The sequence below is a fragment of the Phascolarctos cinereus genome, unplaced genomic scaffold, assembly GCF_003287225.1.
Source record: "Phascolarctos cinereus isolate Bilbo 61053 unplaced genomic scaffold, phaCin_HiC Scaffold_726;HRSCAF=1367, whole genome shotgun sequence".
Classification (NCBI taxonomy): Eukaryota; Metazoa; Chordata; class Mammalia; order Diprotodontia; family Phascolarctidae; genus Phascolarctos; species Phascolarctos cinereus.
The window spans coordinates 179,207,007-179,231,650 of NW_027556098.1; the positions used below are offsets into that span (position 1 = coordinate 179,207,007).

Here is a 24,644-nt window from a genome sequence, read left to right on the forward strand (position 1 = left end):
AGTATTTTGATAACTGAAAGTCTTACTAATTTTATTCTATGAAGGAAATTCTGTCCTTCATCTCAAAATCAGCCAGCCAGGGTGTCTCCAGATACTCAGCTCACCCACATAATGGAGCAGCATCAACAAGCCTTAGTGCAGCTGACAGAAGTACAACCCAGTGAAGTGACTTCCTCCAACACTACGTTTCCATCACTATTCTCGAGAGTGGACAGCGAATCCCAGCTCGATACTGGAAGAAGCCAGAGAAGTCAGACAACACTTAGCCGTTGCAATTCTGAAGGCTACTTGCTACAACTGGAGAGGCAGAAAAAGCATAAGGATAGAGTTTCCAGTAAGGTAAGAATGTCTACCCATCAAAAAAGAAAATCACATTTCTAAACCACCTTTAGATTTTTAATGATACACAGAGTGTTTGGATTGTAATTATGTAATGTACAGGTGGCTTAGCTTTTTCAAACCTTGTGGATTAGTAGGGTTAAAATAAGGGCCTCAGTAATGCTGAATAGGAAGGGCACTCACTTAGGAGTCATGCCAATCAGGAATTGCCCTTGAAAAAAATGTATTTTGAATTCAATTCTGCTTAATGCTTTTAATTTAAGACTCTGAAAACTTAGCTTCATAAAAAAAAACAAAAAACCTAATGTTCCTGTTTCACAGGAAAAAAACACACAGATATATCTTGGGTGCTTCACATGTCACCAAGAGAATATTAACTCCAATTTCCAACTTTCAAAATCAGATTCTGACTCTTTCCAAATCTTTCATTTTTAACAAAAACTACTTCTTTCAAACAATGTTATCCATTTATATCTTGGCTGTTTTTCCCCTTTGGTTTTAAAGAACTTAGGGCCTTATCTGACAAACACGCAGAAGCAATGTTTGTCCTTTAAGCTATTCCAGGGGCTAAAACGACTTAGAATAAAGATATTTGTGTAGGGACAGCAGGTAGCCACAGCACCAGATGGAGTGAATCATTATCCGTGTTATGCCCATTTGTTAGTCAGATCAAATCTTTCAGTTTCCAAGGGAATCAAACTGAACCATATTAAAAGTTACAGGATTTATAAAAATAATGAGCCTTAACCATCATTCCTCCTGGAAGTTCTGTGGTCACTAATTTATGAATCCTCGTCATTTATACTGTAATCATCAATATGTAAGAGATGATACAACAGTATAAAAATATCCTTCTGTGCCCATGACATACAAACACTTAATAAGTTTTCTAGAAACCCCAAAGCAACCTGTTTTAAGCTAAAGTAATTACTCATATATTTGTTATAGCAGGCAATTTATGTACTGCTGCTTGACTGCATTTAAGAAGGCATTATTTGGATTAGATTTGTCAACTGCAGTGCAAATTTCTTTCATTTACTGTTCCCCAGTGTTTGAGGCATTGTTTTTGTCTTTTTTTCAAGTAACTTTCTCACACTTACACATCTGAAGAATTTCTTGGAGAATTACACTGCTGTGTCCCCACAGCAGGGCACAACTTTTCAAAGTTAAGCCAAGTCCTCACAAAGCACCCAGTGTCATTTTCAATTCAGACATACTTTGTTCCAAGTCTACAATTGAAAAGAGTTTTGATTAATCACTGGCTGCCGAATGGTCATGCTTTGTAGAACCTTCCATTAGAAGAGTCCTATACTGTTCTCTACAAAGGTGAATAACTAACTAGGTGCACAATTTAGAGGGTAAATGTGTAATGTTGCAATATTTATACATTACCAGATTTGGTTGATGTCAGTGGTTGCTGCTTACTCAAATACATACAGTAGCACATCCTGGAAATATCTTGTTTAGAGCAGGGTTTCTTCTCCTTGATTTTATGGTTTCTGAATAGGGGTTTCACTGTTGGTAAAAATAAATAAATGATTTTTTTAAAAATATTGTGGCCCTGTGCTACAGTTAGAAACGTTTATAGTCTTGTAACTGCAAAGAAGACATAAAACAAAGAAAATTTTGAATCTTACTTTTCAATATTAAAAGGCTACAAAGGACTTTTGTTGGCAAGATTTTAAAAGTAGCTCTACTTTGAAAACCAACTAAGGCAGTTGAGCCAGACTCGAGTAAATCCAGACACAGGACTTTCAGTTCAGCTACCTGGAACATACTTCTAGCTCATCACTTGAAAATTAAATCTTTCATATAAATAGCACATATTATGGAATGGTAGCCAGCACTTGATGGAAGCCCCATTTTTTCATCATACTTTCCCTCCTTGCCATTGACTAAAATTCAAGCTTTCTTTTTTTAAAAACTGAGACATTTTTCCCAATTGATACTGGAATATCTGTGGTGGACGGAGTAAAGAATAATTCTCCAGACTTAGATTGTCTCTTGTGTGAGTGGTCAATGAATGATCAAGAGTTAAGCTGGTTCATATGTAAACTTCAAGGCATTATTAACCTCTTCATTCTCTTCCATTTCAGACATATTGGATTTTTTACTAGGACTAGGTTTGTTTTGTTTTGTTTTTCACCTTTCCAATGACTGGATCAGAACCCAATGAAAATTCCAAACAAGAAGGAGGTAATGAGAAATATGAGATGGAATGTCAGATTCTAAGTAGATCAACATGGTTAGAAAAGAGTGCATGAAGGGGAGTAAGGTTGAAAAGTTATAGTAGAATCAGGCTGTGAAGAGCATTAAATGCAAATACACAGAAGTGAAGGATAGTCTAGAAGAAGAGAAGCAAAAAATAATAACATTAAAAGAAAATATGTTCACTCTGCAAGCAAAACACACTAACATCAAAGACAGCCTAAGGATCATAGATTTACCAAAAGAACATGACAGAACAGGAAACCTTAACACCATAATGAGGGAAATAATAGAAGAGAATTGTCTAGAACTTTGAGTATAGAAAATGAAATTTCATTGAAAGAATTCATTGATCATCTCCAGGGAGAAAAAAAAAACAAGGCTACAGAATTCAAGACATATAGTGGTTAAATTTAACAATTCAGTTCAGAAACAAGTTCTGGAATCCATCAGGAAAAAAAAAACCTTCAAATACAAAACAAGGGACATTTGAATAATGCAAGATTCTTCTGTACCCACTGTAAAATGTAGGAGGGAATGGGGTAATGTGTTCCAAAGAGCAATGGAGCTCAGGATGCAGCCCAAGTTAATCTATGCTGCAAATCTGAGCTTGATCATAGAGGGAAAAAATATCCATTCAATAATAAAGGATAGTTTGAAACATTTTTAGATGCTTAAATATTCACTTCTTCAGAACTAAGATTATTATTTGCCTCTTGAATACTGCAAGCAACAGAAATATGGAAGAGTGAATTAAATGCAGCAGGCAAGGACGGCAACTGCAACCGAGTGACAACAAAGAGACTAGTAAGAGATTTCTTTGTAAATGTGCACAAGAGGACAGGGGTGAAGGGAGGAACCTGGTAGAGGTAACAGTGAAGAGGTGGACTTGGGGGCATTGTGACAAACCTGACCTCACTCTGTCTACAGATGTCTTCTTTTGTGAGACTACATTACAGCATGGGAAGATTCATGAAAAGGGGGGGGGAGGCAGAAGGGAGATATTGAAGAGTGTGTGATGTGCCAGAGTCAAATCAAGGGCTAGCAAAGTGGAAAAGGTGACCTCTATGGTCTCAGAAGGAAAGAGTTTACGTGGGAGTTAATGAGGAGGAGGGAGGAAAGTTTAAAAGGAGGAATAGGGAGGTCTTGCTTTGGAAATGGGAGAGGGTTCTACTGATGGGAATGCTCCTATGGATGAAGAGAGATGGTCAGTGAAGGGAGGTGAGGACCTTATACTGGATGAGGCCTGGGGAGTTTGATGCTTGAAAAGTCTACTTGTCCTACATTGAGAGTGGGGGAGTTGGAACCCCTGGGGTCAACTGGCATGTGTAGGAGGGAGAGAGCATGGACACAGCAGATTTTCAGGCATATATGGGGGAAAAAAGGTAAAGAGGTAGGTCTGCATTGGTAGGTTACAAAATCAGGGATGTAATAGGGGAAGGGCCCCACCATCGGGCATTGTCTTCTCTGACACCTGCAATAATTGGCATTTTCTGGAATGAGACACAATGGAAAAGGAGAATCCGTGAGGCTCTGCAAGACAGTGGCAGAAAATGCCTAGAGGGGAGAGCCTAGAATGAGTATTTTTAGAAGCTTTGATTACATGAAGAACACAAAGAAAAGAGAAAGACCAGTCATTGATGACAATATTTTTATAATATTTACCTCACTTTCTTCTGTAACTAAGTTCTCATTTATCTTGTAATGTTCCCTACAGTGGGCCTTCATGATTTTCTGCCTTTTGGGGAATGGGGAGGGAGAGGGGAAAATGATATAGGTTTATGCCTAAATATCTGAAACCATTGGATGTGTGTGTGTGTGAAATATTGACTATATATAAATTATATTTTACAGAAAATGTGTAATTTATTTGCAGTAGGTATATCTTAATCAGGAAAAATATGGGAGTTATGAATCAGAGAATGAGAGTTTAGAATGGACAGAAAGAGAGGATGAATAATGAAGAGAGTGAGAGAAACCCTTTCTGGAAAGAGGTACAAAGGGGGTCAGTTAGGTGGTGCAGTGGGTAGAGCACCAGCCCTGAAGTCAGGAGGACCTGAGTTCAAATCCAGCCTCAGACCAAACACTTGACACTTACTAGCTGTGTGACCCTGGGCAAGTCACTTAACCCTAATTGCCTTAAAAAAAAAAGAGGTGCAAAAATGAAATTTAAAAAATTAGTGAACAGGAATAGCTGGGATGGGGAAGGAGGAAGAAGAAATGTATTTGACTGGCAGTAAAAAAGAGGAGGAAGAAATACCTAACCAGAAAAAAGCAGGAGGAAAAAAGGAACTAATAAATCAATAAAACTCTAAAGGGAAAGGGGTAAAAAAGTGAAAAATCTGGGATGAAAGGAAGAGAGTCCGTGGGAACAAGACCATCTTTAAAAAAAAAAAAAGATGAAAGTAAATGAAGGAACATAATAACTGTGTTTACAGTAGAAGAGGGGGAAAATTATAACTTGAAAAAACAATTTTAGAAATAGATGGAAGAAAATATAAACTGAAGTCTTATAACTTTAAATGTAAGTGAATTAAACAATCCAATAAAACAAAAAAAGAGTGACAGATTGGATAAGAAAACAAAACCCTACAATCTGTTGTTTAACATGAGACATTTTAAAAACAAAGACAAAAAAAAAGAAAACTGAGGGGATGGGGGGGAAATTTTACTATGCTAAATCCAAAAAAGCAGGATTTGCTATTATTCTATCAGACAAAGCAAAAACATTCAAAAAATAAAAAAGGATAAACAGAGAAACTATATTATGCTGAAAGGAACCATAGACAACAAACCAATATCATTAATAAGCCTATACATTCCAAATTCATAAAGAAAATATTATCTGAGCTTCAAGAAGGCATAGTCAGTAATACAACATTGACAGGAGACTTCAACATCCCTCTGTCAGTTTTTAATAAGTCTAACAAAAAAATACTCAAATGTAAAATGTGGAACTGAACAAATTCCTGGAGAAACTAGAGTTAAAAGACTCATGTCATCTTGTAAATGAGACAGCAGAGGAATATGAATATTTCTCTTCACCACATGGAGCTTTTACAAAAATTGTCCATGTATTAGGGCACAGAAATACTGCAAATGTAAAAAGGCTGAAATAGTTAATACATCATTTACATAACATAATAAAAATTGAAATTGGTTCAGGAACCACAAACAAAAGATGCAGACCTAAATGCAGACTTAACAATGAAATCTTAAAAGAATGAGTGCATCAAAGAACGACTCATAGAAATAATAACTATGTAAAAGAAAATGATAATGGTGAAACAAAATACCAAAATGGACAAAGCAGTCCTCAGCAGGAAAATCATGTCCTTACAATCATTTATTAACAACACACAAAAAAGAGGATTAATGAACTGAATATGCATTTTTAAAAGTTAGAACATCAAATAAACTTAAAATAAGCACAAAAAAGAAGATATTAAAATCAGAAGGGAAATGCCTAAAATGGTGACAAAAAAATCCACTAAGAAATGATAAATAAAACTAAAAGATGGTTCTTTGAAAAGACTAGTGAAATGGATAAACCCTTAGCTAATCTAATTAAAAAGAAGAGAGCAGAATATCAAATCAATAAAATGGCAATGAACAAGGTGAAATCACAGTAAAACTAGAAGAAATAAAAAGATTAATGAGAACGTATTGTGCAAAGTTATATGCTAACAAAACCTAGAGCACCGAAGAAATAGAGGAATACCTTCAAAAACAAAATGCCCAAACTATCAGAAGACCAGGTGGAGATCTTAAATAACCCCTATCTCAGAAAAGTAAATAGATTTAACTGTAAAGAAACTGCCAAAGAAAAAACTCCTAGCCCCGATGGATTCGCAGAATTCTTTCAAACTGTTATTGAAGAACAGTTAGTACTCATACTTGACAAATTGTTCTTCAAAAAAAAAGAGGAAACACCCTAAGAAGAAACAAACAAAAAAAGGAGAGCAAATAGCATGCTTTGATCTGCATTTGAGGTAGATGTATTCTTAACCGAACAAGAGACAGAAGTTACAAAAGATAAAATAGGTAACTTTGATTATTTGAAACTGAAAAAAGCTTCTGCACAGTCAGTCATTAACAAACACAGGATAAGAAAGGAAGTGATTGAATAAGGGGAAAAGATTGTATCAAATTTTCTGATAAGGTTTTGGTATCCAAACTATATAAACAATTTATGTATGTATATATGTAGATTTGTGTGTGAGACTATGACTAATAACCATTCCCCAATAGATAAATGGTCAAAACAGACAGTTCTCAAAAGAACTACAAAGTATTCATGACCACATGGAAAAAATGCACCAAATCACTAATAATAAGAGAATTGCATATCAAAACAACTCTAAGGATTTGCCTTACACCCTGCCAGTTAGCAGAGATGACCCAAAATGGCAACATTACTGTTGGAAGGGTTGTGGAAAGATAGGCACACTAATGCATTGTTGGTGGAGGTGTGGAATGTTATAGGCATTTTGGAAAGCAATTTGGAATTATACAAATAAAATTATTAAAATGTTTGTATCCTTTGAACCAGAGACTCCATTTACTAGGCTTATATCCCAAGGAAGGCTTTGATAAGAAAAAAGTCCATGTATTACTTCAAAATATTTATAGCTGCACTTTTTGTGATAGCTAAGAATTGGAAACAAATTCATTGCGGAATGACTAAGTAATCTATGGCACATGAAAGGTAATGGAGTATTATTGTGCTGTAAAAAATGATGTGTGCAATGAATACAGAGAAGCATGGAAAGCTCCGCATGAACTGATGCAGAGTGAAGTAAACAGAGCCAAGAAAAGATATACACAGTAACTACAACAGTGTAAATGGAAAGAAGGATACATCAAAAATCAAAAGACAGTGTATCAAAATTCTAAAGATAAGTGGGACTTGAATGAAGAGATGTGAGAAGACCCCCAACACAAACTACTGCTTTGTAAAGGTGGTAGATCCACAGGTGTTACACGTTGCACATTTTTGGACTTTCGCAATGCATTCAGAAGATGTGCTAACTTCTTTTTCTCTCTTAACACTTTTTTTTTTGCTTTTTTTTTGTGAGACAATCTGGGTTAAGTGACTTGCCAGCTGCTAGGTGACACAGTAAATAGAGCTCTGGGCTTGGTCAGGAGGACCTGAGTTCAAATTTGGCCTCAGACACATGACACTTACTAGCTGTGTGACCCTAGGCAAGTCAATTAACCCCCATTGCCTCACCAAAAAAACAAAATACAATTTGTCATATTGGGATGCCTTTCTGGGAGGAGTAGAGGGAGAGATACATGAGGTAACTATGGTGATATTAAAAAAAACAAACCAGAAAATATCAATTTAAAAGTACCTTAAGCCCCTTCAGCCTCTCCCTTTGATTTACTGGTTCCTCCCAGAACCTCTTACTTTAAGGAAGTCAACCATGTATTTATCCCTTTCCAGGCTGTACTGCTGGACTAATCTCAGGAAATGAGTCTCTACCTTGCCCCTTTTCATTCCCTTTCACATGGAGTCTGTCCCCAATAGAATGTATGCTCCTTGATAGGTACTATTTTTTGGCTTGTATTTGTAATCCTAGCATGTAGCATAATGTCTGACACATAATAAGTACTTATTAAATGCTCATTAACTAACCAAAAAGAAAAAGAGACTATTATAATAGTCCAGACAAAATATGAGGAGAACCTTAACTAAAACAGTGGCAGTGTGGGTAAAGGAAATGGCACGTATGTGAGAGATGTTGTGCAAGTAAATCAACGGGTAACTAATTAGATATAGAGGAGTAAGGAAGAAAAGACAAAGATGACTCTTAAGTGTGAACCTGGGTGACCTGGAAGATGCTGGGTACACTCAATAGAAATAGGAAACTTTGGAGGAAGGATGTATCCTTCTTTGGTGGAGAGGGTAACTCATTCACATAGAGGTGTCTAATCACCAATTAACAATGCAGGACAAGAGTTCAAGAGAGAAATTAGGCCTATGCATAAAGATGTAGCTATATAAAGATATATGTCTATGTAGGATTCACGTGCATATAGATGATAGTTGAACCCATGGAAGCAAATATCAACAAGGGAAAGAACATAGAGAGAAGGAAGGACCAGGGGAGAACCTTGAGGGAAAACCATTAAGGAGGAAAGAGATGGATGAAATTTCAGTAAAGGAAAAGTGGAAATCAGAAGGGAGTCCATGTTGTAGGCATGATGGGGAGGGAAGAAAGACTTATTTTGGTAGAGTGATAGGATCAGATGCTATATTGCCAAGAGTTGAGTGAATGAATTGTAAGGAAATTGAGGTATCAAGGAATTCACAGGCTTCCTAAATAAAAGACCTCCCCTAGCTTTTGAAGTTAGAAACAGACTGCAATTAAGTGACACTAAAAGTTGTGAGGTTCTAACTTCGTATCTTCATTAGCTTACTCAAATGAAGAAATTTCTACCCTTTTCTAAGGAAAGGGTACCATTTATACTGACCCTATGTCCCTTAATCTTGTTCCATCTTAAATCACTATTGAAAGGTCTAGGCATTAAATAGTTGCCAATATGCTGTTGAAACATAAATATCACACAGATAATTCCATAGAATATATTTGTTGTTATGCCTGTGGGTTATTATATTGGCATATTAGCATTCATTTTTATAGTTTTGACTGTTGTGTATACCAAGCTATATGTAATATCATTAAATTGAATTTTTTAAAAAGTATGTGAGGTACAGAAAGCTAAAGGACCAGAGTTCAGTTCTTGCTTGGGAAATTTATTGCTTATATGTGACTTTTGATAATGAATTTAACCTCACTGGGTTTCATTTTTCTCATTTGTAAAACAAGAGGGTTGGATTCTGTCTCTGAGTTCTCTCTCAGCTCCAAATCATTGATCCTATGATCTCTGCCAAATTTTTATTTAATTAGTAAGATCAGGAAAAGAAAGGGTTTACATTAAGTTAAATCTCTAATCAACATGCACATGAAAATAAAAGTTGCTTTCAAAGTGTAAATTTTATTGCTTAACCTTAACAGATGGATATAAATCCACCAAAACTGTTTAGTATTTATTTAGAATTAATATTCTACCCACTTTCAATTAAGCTTGTACAAAGGATCTAATCCTTCACTGTGACTTGTAAGTCAATGTAGACATACACTAAACTAATTATCCTGTTCGAAATCTTTTTGCATTGTCTTTGATATAATACCCAATACTGTCTAGAATTGACTGTCTCAAAGGCAAAAGAAAAAGGAATAGGTTTTACCACTTCTACTGCTTGTGGCAAGTAGGGGCTCACATTATAATGGTAAAAGCAAAAGTTGTATCAGTTCCCTAGCCTTCCATCAAGTTCAGGAAAACAATAGTGTTTTGTTTTATTTCTTATGATGGTTCCAAAATACCAATGATCCAATAACAACTAGAAGCTTTATTGTATTGGGTTGCATTCTTAAAATGAAATGGCTGACAAGTTATACTATGAAATATATTCTCTATGTCCTATAAATTATCTAAAATAGTCACTAAACAAAAGGAATTTCTAAGACATAATAATGCTTGCTTGCTTGCTTTTGAATAGGATAAATGAATTATGAGTAAGGGGTTTTTTTTGCCTTTCAATCATTTTTCTGTGTTCCACTGGAAAATTGGTATAATTATTCCTTCCTTTGCTTCTTTTCTGGCAAATTTTTTATAGTATTATTCATGTACAATATTATGGAAAGGTAAGACAAAAGTATATACTGTCATTTAAGTGGTATGCTTATGTATTTCAGTTAAATTGCTTCTAGGAAATATATTTAGTTTAGTTACTACCAAATTGGACTTAGCTGTAAATAACTCAGTTTTGTAAAGTTATATTTACATAGTGTTCTCAGGTATACAGTATACTTTCCTTGCAACCCCATGAAGTTGTAGTAATAGTAAATAATTTAAAATTACTTTTATCAGGGTGGCGCAGTAGATAGAGCACCGGCCCTGGAGTCAGGAGGATCTGAGTTCAAATTCGGCCTCAGACACATAACATTCACTAGCTGTGTGACTCTGGGCAAGTCACTTAACCCCAATTGCCTCACATAAAAACAAACAAAATTACTTTTATTAGTAATAATAACACCCACTTTTATTACTTGTTAGTAATAATAATAATACACATGGTTTTAGAAACAGTTTCAGAAGTTTAAATCATTCCTGTTTTAGAAGTAGAAAAATTAAGACAGATATTGACTCATAGATCACAAATCACAGTGTTAATATTGAGTTTGAGAATCCAGAAATGGCTAAGATGCAAATCTCTAAAGCTCTCAATTCATTCTTCATTTTCATAATTTTCCCTTTCAAACTTATAGGGGACTGGGATACATGTAAGCATTTAAAGAACACTCTCTAACTCTTTTTCTGTAATTGCATTTTTAGAATTACAGGATGAAAGGTTACCAGAAAAAAGATGTGAAGCTTGGAGGCCTTGGACCTGACTTTGAGTCCATCAAAGACAAAGTGAGTATAATATACAATGTTTACCCTCCCTCTATAAAACTGAGGTGTTGTGCTGTTCCTGTATTTTTAAGCCAAACGTTATATGTTTAAGTCAAACATTATATGAAAACCAACCCCTAATCCTAATTCTTTGTTTTTAGTTCCATTAGGATGCGAGCTCCTTGATGTATCTCTAACAGTTAACATCGTCCTTGGCACATAATAAGTGCTTAACTGCACCTGAATATAGAATTTTTAACAGCCATGTCTAGCAAAAGGAATAATAGTGGCCAGACCATTCCTTTTCCAAGAAAAATACAAACCAAACCATCGACTTGTATGCATTTCAGTTAGTTGTGAAGCCCCCAAATTGTAATCTAATGCAAAATATTCCCACAATTAAAATTAGGTCAATATTAAAAGATGTAAGAACTCTGATCAATGCAGGGATTATCCGTAATTCCAAAGGACCAATGATGTAGAATGCTACCCAGCTGCGATGGAGAGATAATGTACTAACTATGAAAAATGAAATATACAGTTTTGTACATAACAAGTATAGGAATTTGTTTTGCTTAACTATGAATATTTGTTTCAAGGCTTTTTCCAGGGGGTAGGGTGAAGGTGAGAGGAAGAGAAAATAAATACTTGTTATTGGAAAAAAAATTGAAAAATTAGCCATAAATGTTATGTTATGTGGATGTTGGTCCTTGCTGGTGGATAAATCTTACTAGCTTTCAAGAGTGGCTGTATCTGATTAAAAAGAAGAGGACTAAGAATATCAATAAAGTAGCAAACAAACTAGGTGAAATCACAATTAAAAAAAAACCAAGAAATAAAAAGAATTATCAGAACCTACTTTGCACAGTTTTGTGCTAACAAAACTGAGAACACAAAAGGATTAGAGGAATATCTTCAAAAATATAAAATAACCAAACTGACAGAAGATGAAATAGAGATCTTAACCCAATCTCAGAAAAGGAAATAGAATTGTGAAAGAACTACCAAAGGAAAATAAAGTCCCTGGTACTAATGGATTCACAGGAGAATTCTATCAAACTTTTAAAGAAGAGTTAGTACTAATATTACACAAATTATTCTCAAAAACTGAGAAGGTACCCTACCATTTCCTTTTATGAGACAAATATCTAAAACCTAAACCAGGGGAAGATAAAGAACAGAAAGAGAACTATAGGCTTTAATGAATATAGATTCTAAAATTCTAAATAAGATCCAGACAAACTACAGCAATTCATCCAAGAAATCATCATGTTCAAATCATCAGTCATCAAATTTATCATGACCAAATAGGATTTATTCCAAAGATATAATAATAATGATAATAGTAATAATATCTAACATTTATATAGTGCTTATATAGTGCTTACAATTTGCCAGGCACTGTGCTAATAGCTTAACAAGTATTACTTTGTTTGAGCTTTACAAAAACCCCGGGAAGTAGGTACTATTATTATACCAATTTTTGTTCACACCCCTGGTGTGAAGGCTTACCGAACCCTTTTCAGGGCTTCTCATCCACCTTTGGTGTCTATCTGGCACTCAGCTCTCACTTGTGGCTCCAAGAAGCCGTAGCATGCTCAGTGGCCACACCCCAGTAAACCATCTCAGCAGACAAGCTAAATCAAGCTGAGTGTAACCAAATGGCCACAAACCATGTCGATGAGTTAGGGGGGTGTCTACCCAAAGTATGTAAAAACTTTCCCTGGTAGAACGGGCAGATGAGAACAGTTTGTGCCAATAGCCACAAAGGTGGCTGAAGCACACTTAGAGCCCAGTCAGACATTGAAGACGCCAAGGTCATCCACTGCATCCCAGGCCATCACCAGTAGTCCTGACTTTTCTCTTGCCTCTGGACTTTGATGACTCTGGAAGAGAGAATGAAGTTGATGATTTTGTAGAACTCTGCCTCACTTAAATCCCGATCATGAACAAGTCAAGACATCACTCTGTGATGTCATTGGTCCTCTTTGAAAACAAAGGAAAAATTACAACATACCCATTTTACAGATGGGGAAACTGAGGCAAACAGAGATGAAGTGACTTTGTCACACAGCTATTAAGTGTCTGAGGCCAGATTTGAACTCTGGTCTTCCAGACTCCAGGCCCTGCATTCTATCTACTGCAACACCTACCTGCCCCAAAATGGTTCAACATTAGGTAAATAATCAATGTTAACTAATCTTATTGAAAACAAAAACATCAAAAACCACATGATTATCTCAACAGTTGTTGACAAAGCTTTCAACAAAGTACAACATTCATTTATGCTTTAAAAATTACAGAGTATAGGCACAGAAGGACCTATCATTAAAAAACTATCAAAAATAGTCAAAGGATATGAATGAGCAGTTTTCAGAGGAAGAAATCAAGCTAGCAATAGCCACATGAAAAAAATGTTCTAAATCATTCACTCTGAGGTAAGACTTCATGCCCATGAGATTGGTTAAGTTGACAAATTCTTCAGGGACTATGGAAAAACAGATACTTTGATGAATTGTTGGTAGAGCTGTGAACTTTGTCTAACAATTGTCTAGTAATTCTGGGAAGCAGTTTGGAACTATGCCCCCCAAAAGTTATTAAACTGCACATACCTTTTCACCCAGCAATACAGCTACTCCAGGAAGATCAAAGAAAAAGGAAAAGTTCCCATATGTACAACTATTTATAGCAGTTCTTTTTGTGGTAGCAAAGAAATGGAAACTAAGGGGATGCCCATTAATTGGAAAATGGCTAAGTAAGTTAGGGTATATGAATATGATGGAATACTATTGTGCTATAAGAAATGATCAAGGACATGGTTTCAGAAAAACCTAGGAAGACTTGTATGAGCTGATGCAAAATGATAGTGAGCTGAACCAAGAGAACAACTTATACAGTAACAATTATATTGTAAAAATAATTAACTTTGAAAAAGTTAGGAACTCTGATCAATACAATGACCACCAAAATTCCAAAGGATACATGTTAAAGCATTTGGTCTACCTCAAAGGGCAAGGAAGGGAGAAGAGAGAGAGAGAGAGAGAGAGAGAGAGAGAGAGAGAGAGAGAGAGAGAGAGAGAGAGAGAGAGAGAGGGAGGGAGAGAGAGAGAGAGGGAGGGAGAGAGAGAGAGAGAGAGAGAGGGAGGGAGAGAGAGAGAGAGAACTTAGAACTGGAAATAAAATGAAATTAATGCTAAAAATAAAAAATATCTGTCTAAAATCAAAAGCATCACATGCAGCCCTTTCCAGTAAATATGGGAGTAAAGCATTCTCCCCACTGTTACTTGATATAGTACTGAAAATGCTAACAATAGTAATAAAACAAGATAAATTGAAGGCATAAAGATAGGTAAAGAGGAGATCAATGAATAAACATTTATTAAGTGCCTAATATGTGCCAGGTACTGTGCTAAGTATTGGGGATACAAAATGAGGTAAAGACAATCCCTGCCCTCAAGGAGCTTACAATTTAATGGGGGAGACAATATGCAAACAGATATATACAAAGCAAGCTATATACAGAATAGGTAGGAAATAATTAACAGGAAAGGCACTAGAATTAAGATGGGTTGGGAAAGGTTTCCAGTAAAAGATGGGATTTTTAGTTGCGACTTAAAGGAAGCCAGGGAGATTAATAGGAGTGGAGGAAGGACAGTGTTTCAGGCATGGGGGACAGCTAGAGAGAATGCCTAAAACAAAAGATGGAGTGTCTTGTTCATTGAACAACCAAGAAGCCAGTGTCACTGGATCGACAAGTACCTTGTAGGGAATAAGATGTAAGAACTCCAGAAAGATAGGAAGCAGGCTAGGTCATAAAGAGCTTTGAATATCAAACAGAAGATTTTTGTATTTGATCCTGGAAACAATAGGGAACCACTGGATGACATGATCAGATTTGGGTTTTAGGTAAATCATTTTGGTGGCCGAATGGGAGGATGGATTGGAGTGGGAAGAGGCAGGCTGATCTACCAGTGGGCAATTGAAATATCTAGGCATGATGAGGGCCTTCACCAGAGTGGTAGAAGTGTCAGAGGAGAGAAGGGGGCACAGTCAGGAGACGTTGCAGAGGGTAAAATCAACAATCTTGGACAACAGCTTGGATATGGGGAATAAGAGATACTGAGGAAACCAGGATGACTTCTAGGCCATGAGCCTGAGGGACTGGGAGGATGGTGTTACCCTCTACAATAATGAATGGGGTAGGGTTGGGGGAAAGAAAATAAGTTTTGTTTTGGACATTGTGAGTATTGGACACCCAATACTGTGTCTATTGAACATCTAGTTTGAGATATCTGAAAAACATTTGGAGATGGAAGATTGGAGGTCAACAGAGTGGTTAGGGCAGCACAGGTAGATTTAAGAATCATCAACATAGGGATGGTAACTAAACCCATGGGAGTTGATGAGATCACCAAGTGAAGTAGTATAGATGGAAAAGAGAAGAGGACCCAGGACAGATCCCTGAGGGACACCTACAGTTAGAAGGCATGATCTGAAGGAGGATCCAGCAAAGGAGGCAGAGAAGGAGTGGCCAGATAGGTAGGAAGAGAACCAGGAGGGAATGGTGTCCTGAGAACCTAAAAAAGAGAGAGTATCAAGGAGGAGAGAGTGATCAACAGAGTGTCAAAGGTTGAGAGAGGTCAAGGAGGATGAGGATTGAGAAAAAGTCATTAGATTTGTCAACTAAGAGATCATTAGTAACTTTGGAAAGAGCAGTTTTGGTGGAATAAGGTCAAAAACCAGATTGTAAGGAAAAAGAGTGAGAGGAGAGAAAGTAGAAATAATGCCTATTTCCTGATGAAATGACGGTTTTCTTACAAAATCCTAGGTAATCATCAAAAATACAAACTGAGACAATAACTTCAGCAAAATAAAATAAAACCTCCAAAGTCAACAGCATTTTATGTAATTATTAAAAAAATCCAAGAGGCAATAATAGAAAGGGAAATCCCATTTCAAATAACAACAAAATACATAAAATATCTGGTGATCAATTTAAGCAAGCACTCAAAAGACTTGTTTAGATTCAATTACAAAGTGCTCATTAAAGAAACAAAAAACAACTTAAATAGCTGGAGGAATAGTCTGTACTCCTGTCCGTACCATGCCAATATAATAAAAATGTGACACTACCAAAGTTAATTTGCAATTTTTATACTATACCAATCAAATTATCAAAGGAATGCTTTACAAAAATTGATAAAATAATAACAGAATTCATTTGAAAAAATAAAAGATCTAGAATAGAGGTGTCACACACACAGCCTGTGTGTTTTATGCAGCCCACAATACACCTGAGTGTAGCCCAAGCCAGATTAAATTGTAATTTTGGGAAATATTTAACCAAATAAATAAAAATACAATAAAACATAGATCACATTACATTTTAAAACTAAGCCAATATGCAGCCCACAGGGATCATTATATACAGCTTAGTGGCCCCCATTTCTATTTGAGTTTGACAGCGCTGATGTAGAATATCAAGAGAAATGATGAAAAGAGGTAAGGACAAAGGGGGAATATTCTGGACCTAAAACTGTATTATAAAGCAGCAGTTAATCAAAGCCATATGGTATTGGTCAAAAAAAGGGGTGGATTAGCAGAATAGAATAGGCAAGGAAGAATCAGGAACGATGGAACTGACTCAGTTCTGTAAACTGGAAAACAAATTATTTAGGAACTAACTCCCTATTTGATATAAGCTTTTGGGAAACCTTAGGAAAGAGTGGAAAGTAGTCTAACAGAAATTAGGCTTAGAACAACACCCTGTATCGTATTCCAGGATACATTCCAAATAGATACATGATCATAACATTAAAAATCATATTATTTTTAAAAGAGAAGAAGCAGATCATGTATATTTCACAGCTATGGGAAGGAGATATATTCTTAACCAAACACGGGATGGAAGTAATTATCAAGGATAAAATAGAAAACATTGATCATAGGAAACCGAAAAGCTTCTGAACAAACAGAATTAATGAACCTAAAATAAGAAGAGAAGCAGTTGAATGGGGGGGGGGGAAATCTTTGTATCAAATTTCCCAAAAAAGGGTTTGATATCTAAAATATATAAACAATACATGTGTGTACTTAGATGTATGTAGTAGATTTACTTATCTAGATATATATAGGTATGCGCACACATGTGCCTACATATATATACACATACACATAATGCATGTATATGTGTGTTTGTTTTTTCGTTCATTTGTCTATATAGCCAAAAAGCTACCCCACAATAGGTGGGTGGTCAAAAGAACTAAAAGCTCTCGAAAAAGAATTACAGACTATTACCTGCTACATGAAAGCATGATTCAAATCATTAATATTAAGAGAAATGCAAAATAAAACAACCTAGAAGTTTCATCTCGTATCTTGCAAATTTTCAAAGATGACAAAAAATGGGAGTACTTAATATTAGAGGAATTGTGGGGAGATACACTAGAGCATTGTTGATGGATCTATAAAGCAATACAGCCATTTTGGAAAGCAATTTGGAATTATGCAAATAAAGTGATATCCAAACCTTTTGATCCAGAAATAGATTCTGCTTATGAGGCTTATGTCTCAAGGAGGCCATTGATAAGAAGAAAGTCCACATATACACCAAAATATTTATAGCAGCACTCTTTGTGATAGCTAAGAATTGGAAACAAAGTAGACGCCCATCTGTTGGGAAGCTGGCTAAAGTGTAGTACATGAATTATGTTGTAAGAAATTATGAATGTGATGAATAAAGAGAAGCAAGAAAAGATCCTTGTGAACTGACTCAGAGAAAAGCAAGCATAACCAAGAAAGCAATGTACAAACCTATGTCAGATTGCTTGATATCTTAGGGAGAGGGAAGGGGGCAGAAAGGGGAAAGAAGGAGAAAAATTTGGAGCTCAAAGTCTTATAAAAGTGAATGTTGAAAACTATCTTTACATGTAATTAGAAAAAATAAAATACTATTAGATGAGAGGGGAAAGAAAACAATATACATAATAACTAGAACAATGTAACTCAAAGAACAGCCACCAAAAAAAACACCCCCGAATACTGCCAAATTATAAAGAACAGGTATGATTCCAAAGAAGATACATGAGAAGACAACTTCCCCTTATCCCTTTTCAGAGGTAGAAGGTCTGCAAGTGTTGTACATTGCACATACTTTCAAACTTTTTCAATTTATTGATCAGTTATGCTGATTTTTTTTCCTCTTTTTCTTTTTTTGTCTTTTAAAAAAATACTATTTGTTATGTAGGATGCCTCTTTGGGAAAGAGAGGAAGAAATACACTTGGGGGAATTATGGTGATGTAAAATAACAAAATTTATTTAAAACAAAACAAACAGTTGCTAGACAAGAGGTCTGAGTGAGATGAAATGGTACAGCCTGGCTCTCTTGCACAGCTATTCCAGTAAAGATTGAGAAGGAGCTTCAGACTACACAACGATAAGGAAATCCAAGTACAAACTCCCTCTAGAAGTCAAGCTGGGCTCAAACAAAATCTCAATTCAGGAAGTAAGGCTGGAAAACTTAAAGGAGGAGAAGCATGAGAAGGAGATGTGATTATTATGACTCTTAGGACACCCACGATACAAACTCAGGAGAACAATTCCAAAACTTGTAGAAAGAAAATCTCAAGCAAAAACACAGCTTAGCCACAAGGTCATTTGAAATTCCTGGAAAAAATGAAGCAAAAGTTTTTAAATAATATCATAAGAAAAGCTCTAGAGGAGTGAATCGAAAAAATAAATGATAGATTTAGAGAAAGAACTTGGAAGGAGAATGAACAGATTAATATAAGTGGTATAAAACATTATCCAAGAAACAGACTCATCCAAGTGGACCAAACAGAAATCAGTGACTCCATGAAAAAACAAGAAATGCTGGAACAAAATCAAATACCTGGGGGAAAAAAATAGAAGAAAATGTTAGGTATCTCTTATATAAAGATACCTAGTACAACTAGAAAAATAGGTCAATGAGATGAAGTCTAATTATCTTTGGAGTAACTGAAAACCATACCCAAACAAAACAAAAAATAAGCCTGGGGAACATATTTCACAAACTATTAATGAAGACTGCCTAGACCTATTAGAATAACTATGCAAATGAAAATAAGTAAGAATGTACCAGTCAGATCCTGAAAAATCTCCAAATCAAAACTGCCACCAATGTCATAACCAAAATTCAGAGCTCCTAGGTGAAAGAAAAAATACTGGAAGGAGTCAAAAGAGTTCAATTACCAAGGAGCTACAGTCAGAATCACACAATGATTTAGAAGCTTCCACCATAAGGTTTGTTTGTTTGTTTTTCATTTTGAACTTAAATACAAAAAGAAAAAAAAAGAACATTACCATGTATGCAGCACAATATAAAAGGGAAGATGCAGTATAAAACCATGAATTTCTATTTCACACTGCTTACTTTTTTGAAACTATGTAATAAATACCACACATCATTTTCAAAGCTACCCTGCTTTTCTGTGCTTCCTTTTGTGTCTTTTTTTTGTTCCCTGCTGTGTACTTTTTTTCTCCCTTCCTCTCCACTCCACCCTAGAGTAGGACACCATTAGATACAAACATGTGTGTGTGTGTGTGTGTGTGTGTGTGCATGTAAAACCATACTATACATACTTCTGTTTGTCAGTTCTTTCTGTGAAGGTAGATAGCATCTTTCTTTGTAGCTTATTTGTAATTGATTTGAGTATAACACTCAAAATGACTTAGTTGCTCAAAGTTGTTTTTAGAACACTGTTGCTGTTACTGTGTACGATGTTCTCTTGGTTCTGCTCATTTCATTCTTCGTTATTTCGTGTAGGTCTTTCCATGTATTTCTAAAATCAACCAGGTTATCATTTGTTATAGTACAGTAGTATTGCATTACACTCATATACCACAACTTGTTTAGCCATTCCCCACAATTGATGGGCCAGTTCTTTGCCACCACAAAGAGAGCAACTATAAATATTTTAAAACATATAAGATATTTTCCTTTTCCCCTAATCACCTTGGGAAACAAATGTAATAGTGGTACTGCTAGGTCAAAGCATGTACAGTTTTATAACTCTTTGTGCATAATTCCATATTGCTCTCTAAAATGGTTGGATCAGTTCACAGTTCCACCAACAGTAAATTAATGTCTCAATGTTTCCATATCCCCTCCAGTATTTGTCTCTTTCCTCTTCTATCATTTTACCCAATTTGATAGGTGTAAGATGACATCTCAAAGTTGTTTTAATTTGCATTTCTTTCTTAATAGTTACTTGGAGCATTTTTTCACATGATTATATGTAGTTTTTATTTCTTCATTGAAAAACTTCCTGTTCATATCCTTTGACCATTTATCAATTGGGGAGTGAGTCATATTCTTATAAATTTGACAGAATTCTTTACATATTTGAGATACAAGACCTTCATCTGAGAAAATGTCTATAAAATTGTTCTTCCAATTTTCTGTTTTCCTTCTAATCTTGGCTTCATTGGCTTTATTTATATAAAACCTTTTTAATTTAATGTAATCAAAATTATCCATTTTGTACCTCACTATGCTTTCTATAAGCTATCATTGTTAGTAAGAGGAGAGCTTAGAATATGATATTCCAGAGAGCAAAGGACATTACTCCTTAAAACTGAGTATAATTCTAAGGGGGGGAAATGGATCTTTGATGAAATAGAGAGCTTGCGGTCATTTTTTATGAAAACAGCAAAGCTAAGCAGGAACTTTAAAATGCAAACATGGGGAGTTGTAAACTAGTCCAAGCATTCTTGAGAACAATTTGAAATCTACCCAAAGGGCTATAAAACTGTACATACCTTTGACCCAGCAATACTATTAGTAGGTCTGTATCCCAAAGAGGTCAAAGAAAAGGGACCTATGTATACAAAAATACTTATAGCACCTTTTTTTTTGTGGTGACAAAGAATTGGAAATGGAGGGGATGCCCATCAATTGGAGAACAGTTGAACAAGTTTTGGTATGTAATTGTGATGGGATACTATCATATAAGAAATGATAGTCCCAGAAAAACCTGGGAATACTTATGTGAACTAATGCAAAGTGGAGTAAGCCGAACAGGAGAACATTGCACACAGTAACAACAATATTGTAACAATGATCAACTGTGAAATACCTTAGCTACTGTGATCAAGACAATGATTCAAGACAATTCCAAGGGACCCACGATGAAAATATACACCTCCAAAGAGATATCTGATGTACTCAGTGCAGATTGAAGCATACTTTTTTTCACTTTGTTTCTGGCTTTTTATTGTTGTGGTGGTTTTTTTGCAGCATGGCTAATGTGGAAATATTTTTGTATGACTTCACATGTATAATTAATGAGTGGGGGAGGAATAGGAGGGAGAGAGAGAATTTGGAGCTCAATTTTTTAAAATGAATATTAAAAAATAAATGAATGATTTTTTAAAATACAAACATGAGACTCAAAAGAAACACTAAAAGGTAAATATATTCCAGCAATTGGAAAGGACTATATAAGGATAAAGAGTCTAGAGTCTAAGAGGAGAAGAAGCATATCTCCCTCAGAACTTTAATGTTATCAAGGTTGATAGAGTCACATATGACAGAGGATACAGGGATGATTTTGTTAAGTGTTGAGAGTCTTAAGGGGAGAAAAGAATGGCAAAAAGGAATATAAAAGGGAAGAAAAAGGGGAATAACAAGGGGCAATATAATTAATATATAACACCAGTGTGCAAGAATACTATACAAACATGGGTAAAAGAATAGGAATTATGGGCATTACTTAAACCTCAGTTTCATCTGTACCAGACCAAGGAGGGTAGAACATGCATACACACACACACACACACACACACACACACACACACGCACACACACAGAGTGGTGTAGAAATACATTTGACCTCACAGGGAAACAGGAGGGAACTGAGAGAAAGGAGAGCAGGGGAAAAGAGGGACAGTAGGTCCAGGGTGGGATTAGTCATAAGCAAAACAAGCCTCAACTTCAGAGAGTGGATTACAAATGAGGTTTAAAAGGAAATTTTAAAAGAGCAAGAATCTGTGGTAATGGTCTGTGCAAGGAGAAATGTGAAGGAAGGTGGCATAGCCATACCAGATCTCACACTGTATTATAAAAATGGTCATCATCAAAAGTATCTGGTTACTGGCTAAGAAATAGAGTGATGGATCAATGGAATACATTAGGTACACAATATAATGTAGTAAATGACCATAGTGATTTAGTATTTGATTAACCCAAAGATCCAAGTTTTTGGGACAATAACTTACTATTTGATTAAAAGCTTGTGGGAAAATCAGAAAACAGTATGGCAGGAACTAGGTATAGGCCAACATCTCACAAAAGATAAGACCAAAATGGGTACGTGATTTAGACATAAAACTTGATAGCATAAGCAATTTAGGAGAGCATGGAATAACTTACCTGTCATATCTATGGATTAGGGAAGAATTTAGGACCAAACAAGATATACAAAGCATTACAAAATACAAAATGAATAATTCTGATTATATAAAATTTAAAAGTTTTTACACAGACAAAACCAGTGCAACCAAAATTAAAAGAAAAGCACTGGGAGAAAATTTTTACAGCATGTATCTCTGATAAAGGCCTCATTTCTCAAATATGTAGAGAACTGGGTCAAATTTATAAAACTACAAGTCATTCCTCAATTGACAAATGGTAAAAGGCAGTTTTCAGACAAATCAAAGCTATCTATAGTCAAGTGAAAAAATGCTGTAAATCACTGTTGATTAGAGAAATGCAAGTTAAAACAACTGAGGTACCACTTCACACCTATCAAATTGGCTTATATGACGAAAAAGGAAAATGATAAATGTTGGAAAGAATGTGGGAAGATTGGAACACTAATGCATTGTTGGTGGAGTAGTGAACTGATCCAATCATTCTGGAAAGCAATTTGGAACTATACCCAAAGGGCTATAAAACTATTCATGCCCTTTGATCCAGCAATACCACTACTAGGTCTGTATCCCAAAGAGATAGAAAAAAAAAGGAAAAGAACGTCTATGTGTACAAAAATATTTCTAGCACCTCTTTTTGTGGTGACTGAGAACTGGAAATTGAGGGGATGTCCATCAGTTGAGGAATGGCTGAACAAGTATATGATTGTAATGGAATATTATTGTGCTATAAGAAATGACAAGCAGGATGATTTCAGAAAAACTTGGAAAGACTTACATAAACTGATACAGAGTGAAGTGAGCAGTACCAGGAAAATACACTCAGTAACAGCAATATTGTAGGATGATCAACTGCGAATGACTTAGCTATTCTCAGCAATACAATGATCCAAGACAGTCCTAAAGGACTCATGATAAAGAATTCTATCTGCCTCCAGAGAAAAAACTGATGGAGTCTCAATACAGACCAAAGCATGCTATTTTTCACTTTCTTTTTTTTTTTTATTCAAGTTTTCTTCCACAAAATGATTGATATGGAAGTGTTTTACATGATTGCATGTGTATAAACTCTTTCAGATTGCTTACCATCTGGATGGAGGGGGAAGGGAGAGAGAGAATTTGAAACTCAAAACTTACAAAAGAAGAAATTAAAAATTGTTTTTACATGTAATTGAGGGAAAATAAAATATTACTTTAAAAAAAGGATATTCCTTTCATTCTTTGTAAAGAAAGGAGAAAGGAACAAAGGGGGAGGAAAGTATAAGAGGATAGGATAGGCAAAAATACAAAATTAACAGTCATAGCAGTGAGCATGAATGTAATGAATTTATCAGTAAAACAAGATAGCAGAACATATGAGAAAGCAACCCAACAATGTGTTGTTTACAAGAAACACACTTGAAGCGTAAAGACTCACACAGAAATAAAAATAAGGGGCTGTTTCAGATGAACTAAAAAAAAAACAGGAGTAGAGGCATGATCTCAGACAAAGTGAAGTAAAATAGATTTGATTAAAAGAGATAATTGGAGAGACTATTCTAACATACCACAACCAATGAAATATATATATCAATACTTAATGTATATACACTGATGGCATAGCATCTAGTTACTTAAAGGAAAAACTTAGAGAAAAAGAGAGTAAAACTATAATAATTGGGGACCTCAGTATACCTCCATCCTAGACAAATCTAATGAAAAGATAATAAAGAAATCTACCAATGAAAGTAATTCAACTATGTACAAAAAAAATTATTTAGAATAAAATGGAGTTAATCTTAGAAGTTGATTTCATTTTGTCTACTCCCTGTCCAACTGTGAGCTCCTTTAGAGCAAGGACTAGTATCTGTTTTGTTTTTTCCTTTGTTCATATCTCCAGGGCTTAGTACTAAATAGGTAGTTGTTAAATGCTTGTTCACTTGATTTGCCTTGGTAGGTAGACTACCGAATATTTTATACATTCTGTAGTTATCTTTAAAGGAATTTTTCTTTCTCTCTTTTGCTGGATTTTGTCAATAACATAAAAAGAGCTGATGATTTGTGTGTATTTTATACCCTTCTACTTCGCTAAAGCTACTGTTTCAATTATTTTTTAATTAACAATTTAGGGTTCTTTAAGTAGAAAAGTTAGAAATGATAGGTCTTTGGCAATTACTGGACAGGATCAGAAAGGAGTGTGTATATGTGTACACATATACATATATACATATACATGGCA

At 35.3% G+C, this 24,644-nt stretch overlaps 1 protein-coding gene across 4 annotated transcripts in view; it reads left to right on the forward strand.

The window, feature by feature from the left end:
* JHY (junctional cadherin complex regulator) overlaps positions 1 to 24,644 on the forward strand; it is a 130,755-nt gene that overhangs the window by 95,975 nt on the left and 10,136 nt on the right. For 2 of the 4 annotated variants that reach the window (XM_020984876.2, XM_020984878.2), the window contains exons 6-7: positions 45 to 339; positions 10,954 to 11,034. In XM_020984876.2, coding sequence (XP_020840535.1) covers positions 45 to 339; positions 10,954 to 11,034 — 376 coding nt within the window. Of the gene's footprint in view, positions 1 to 44; positions 340 to 10,953; positions 11,035 to 18,259; positions 19,452 to 24,644 lie in introns of those variants that run through there. The other 2 variants (XM_020984877.2, XM_020984879.2) reach the window with 2 other exon arrangements.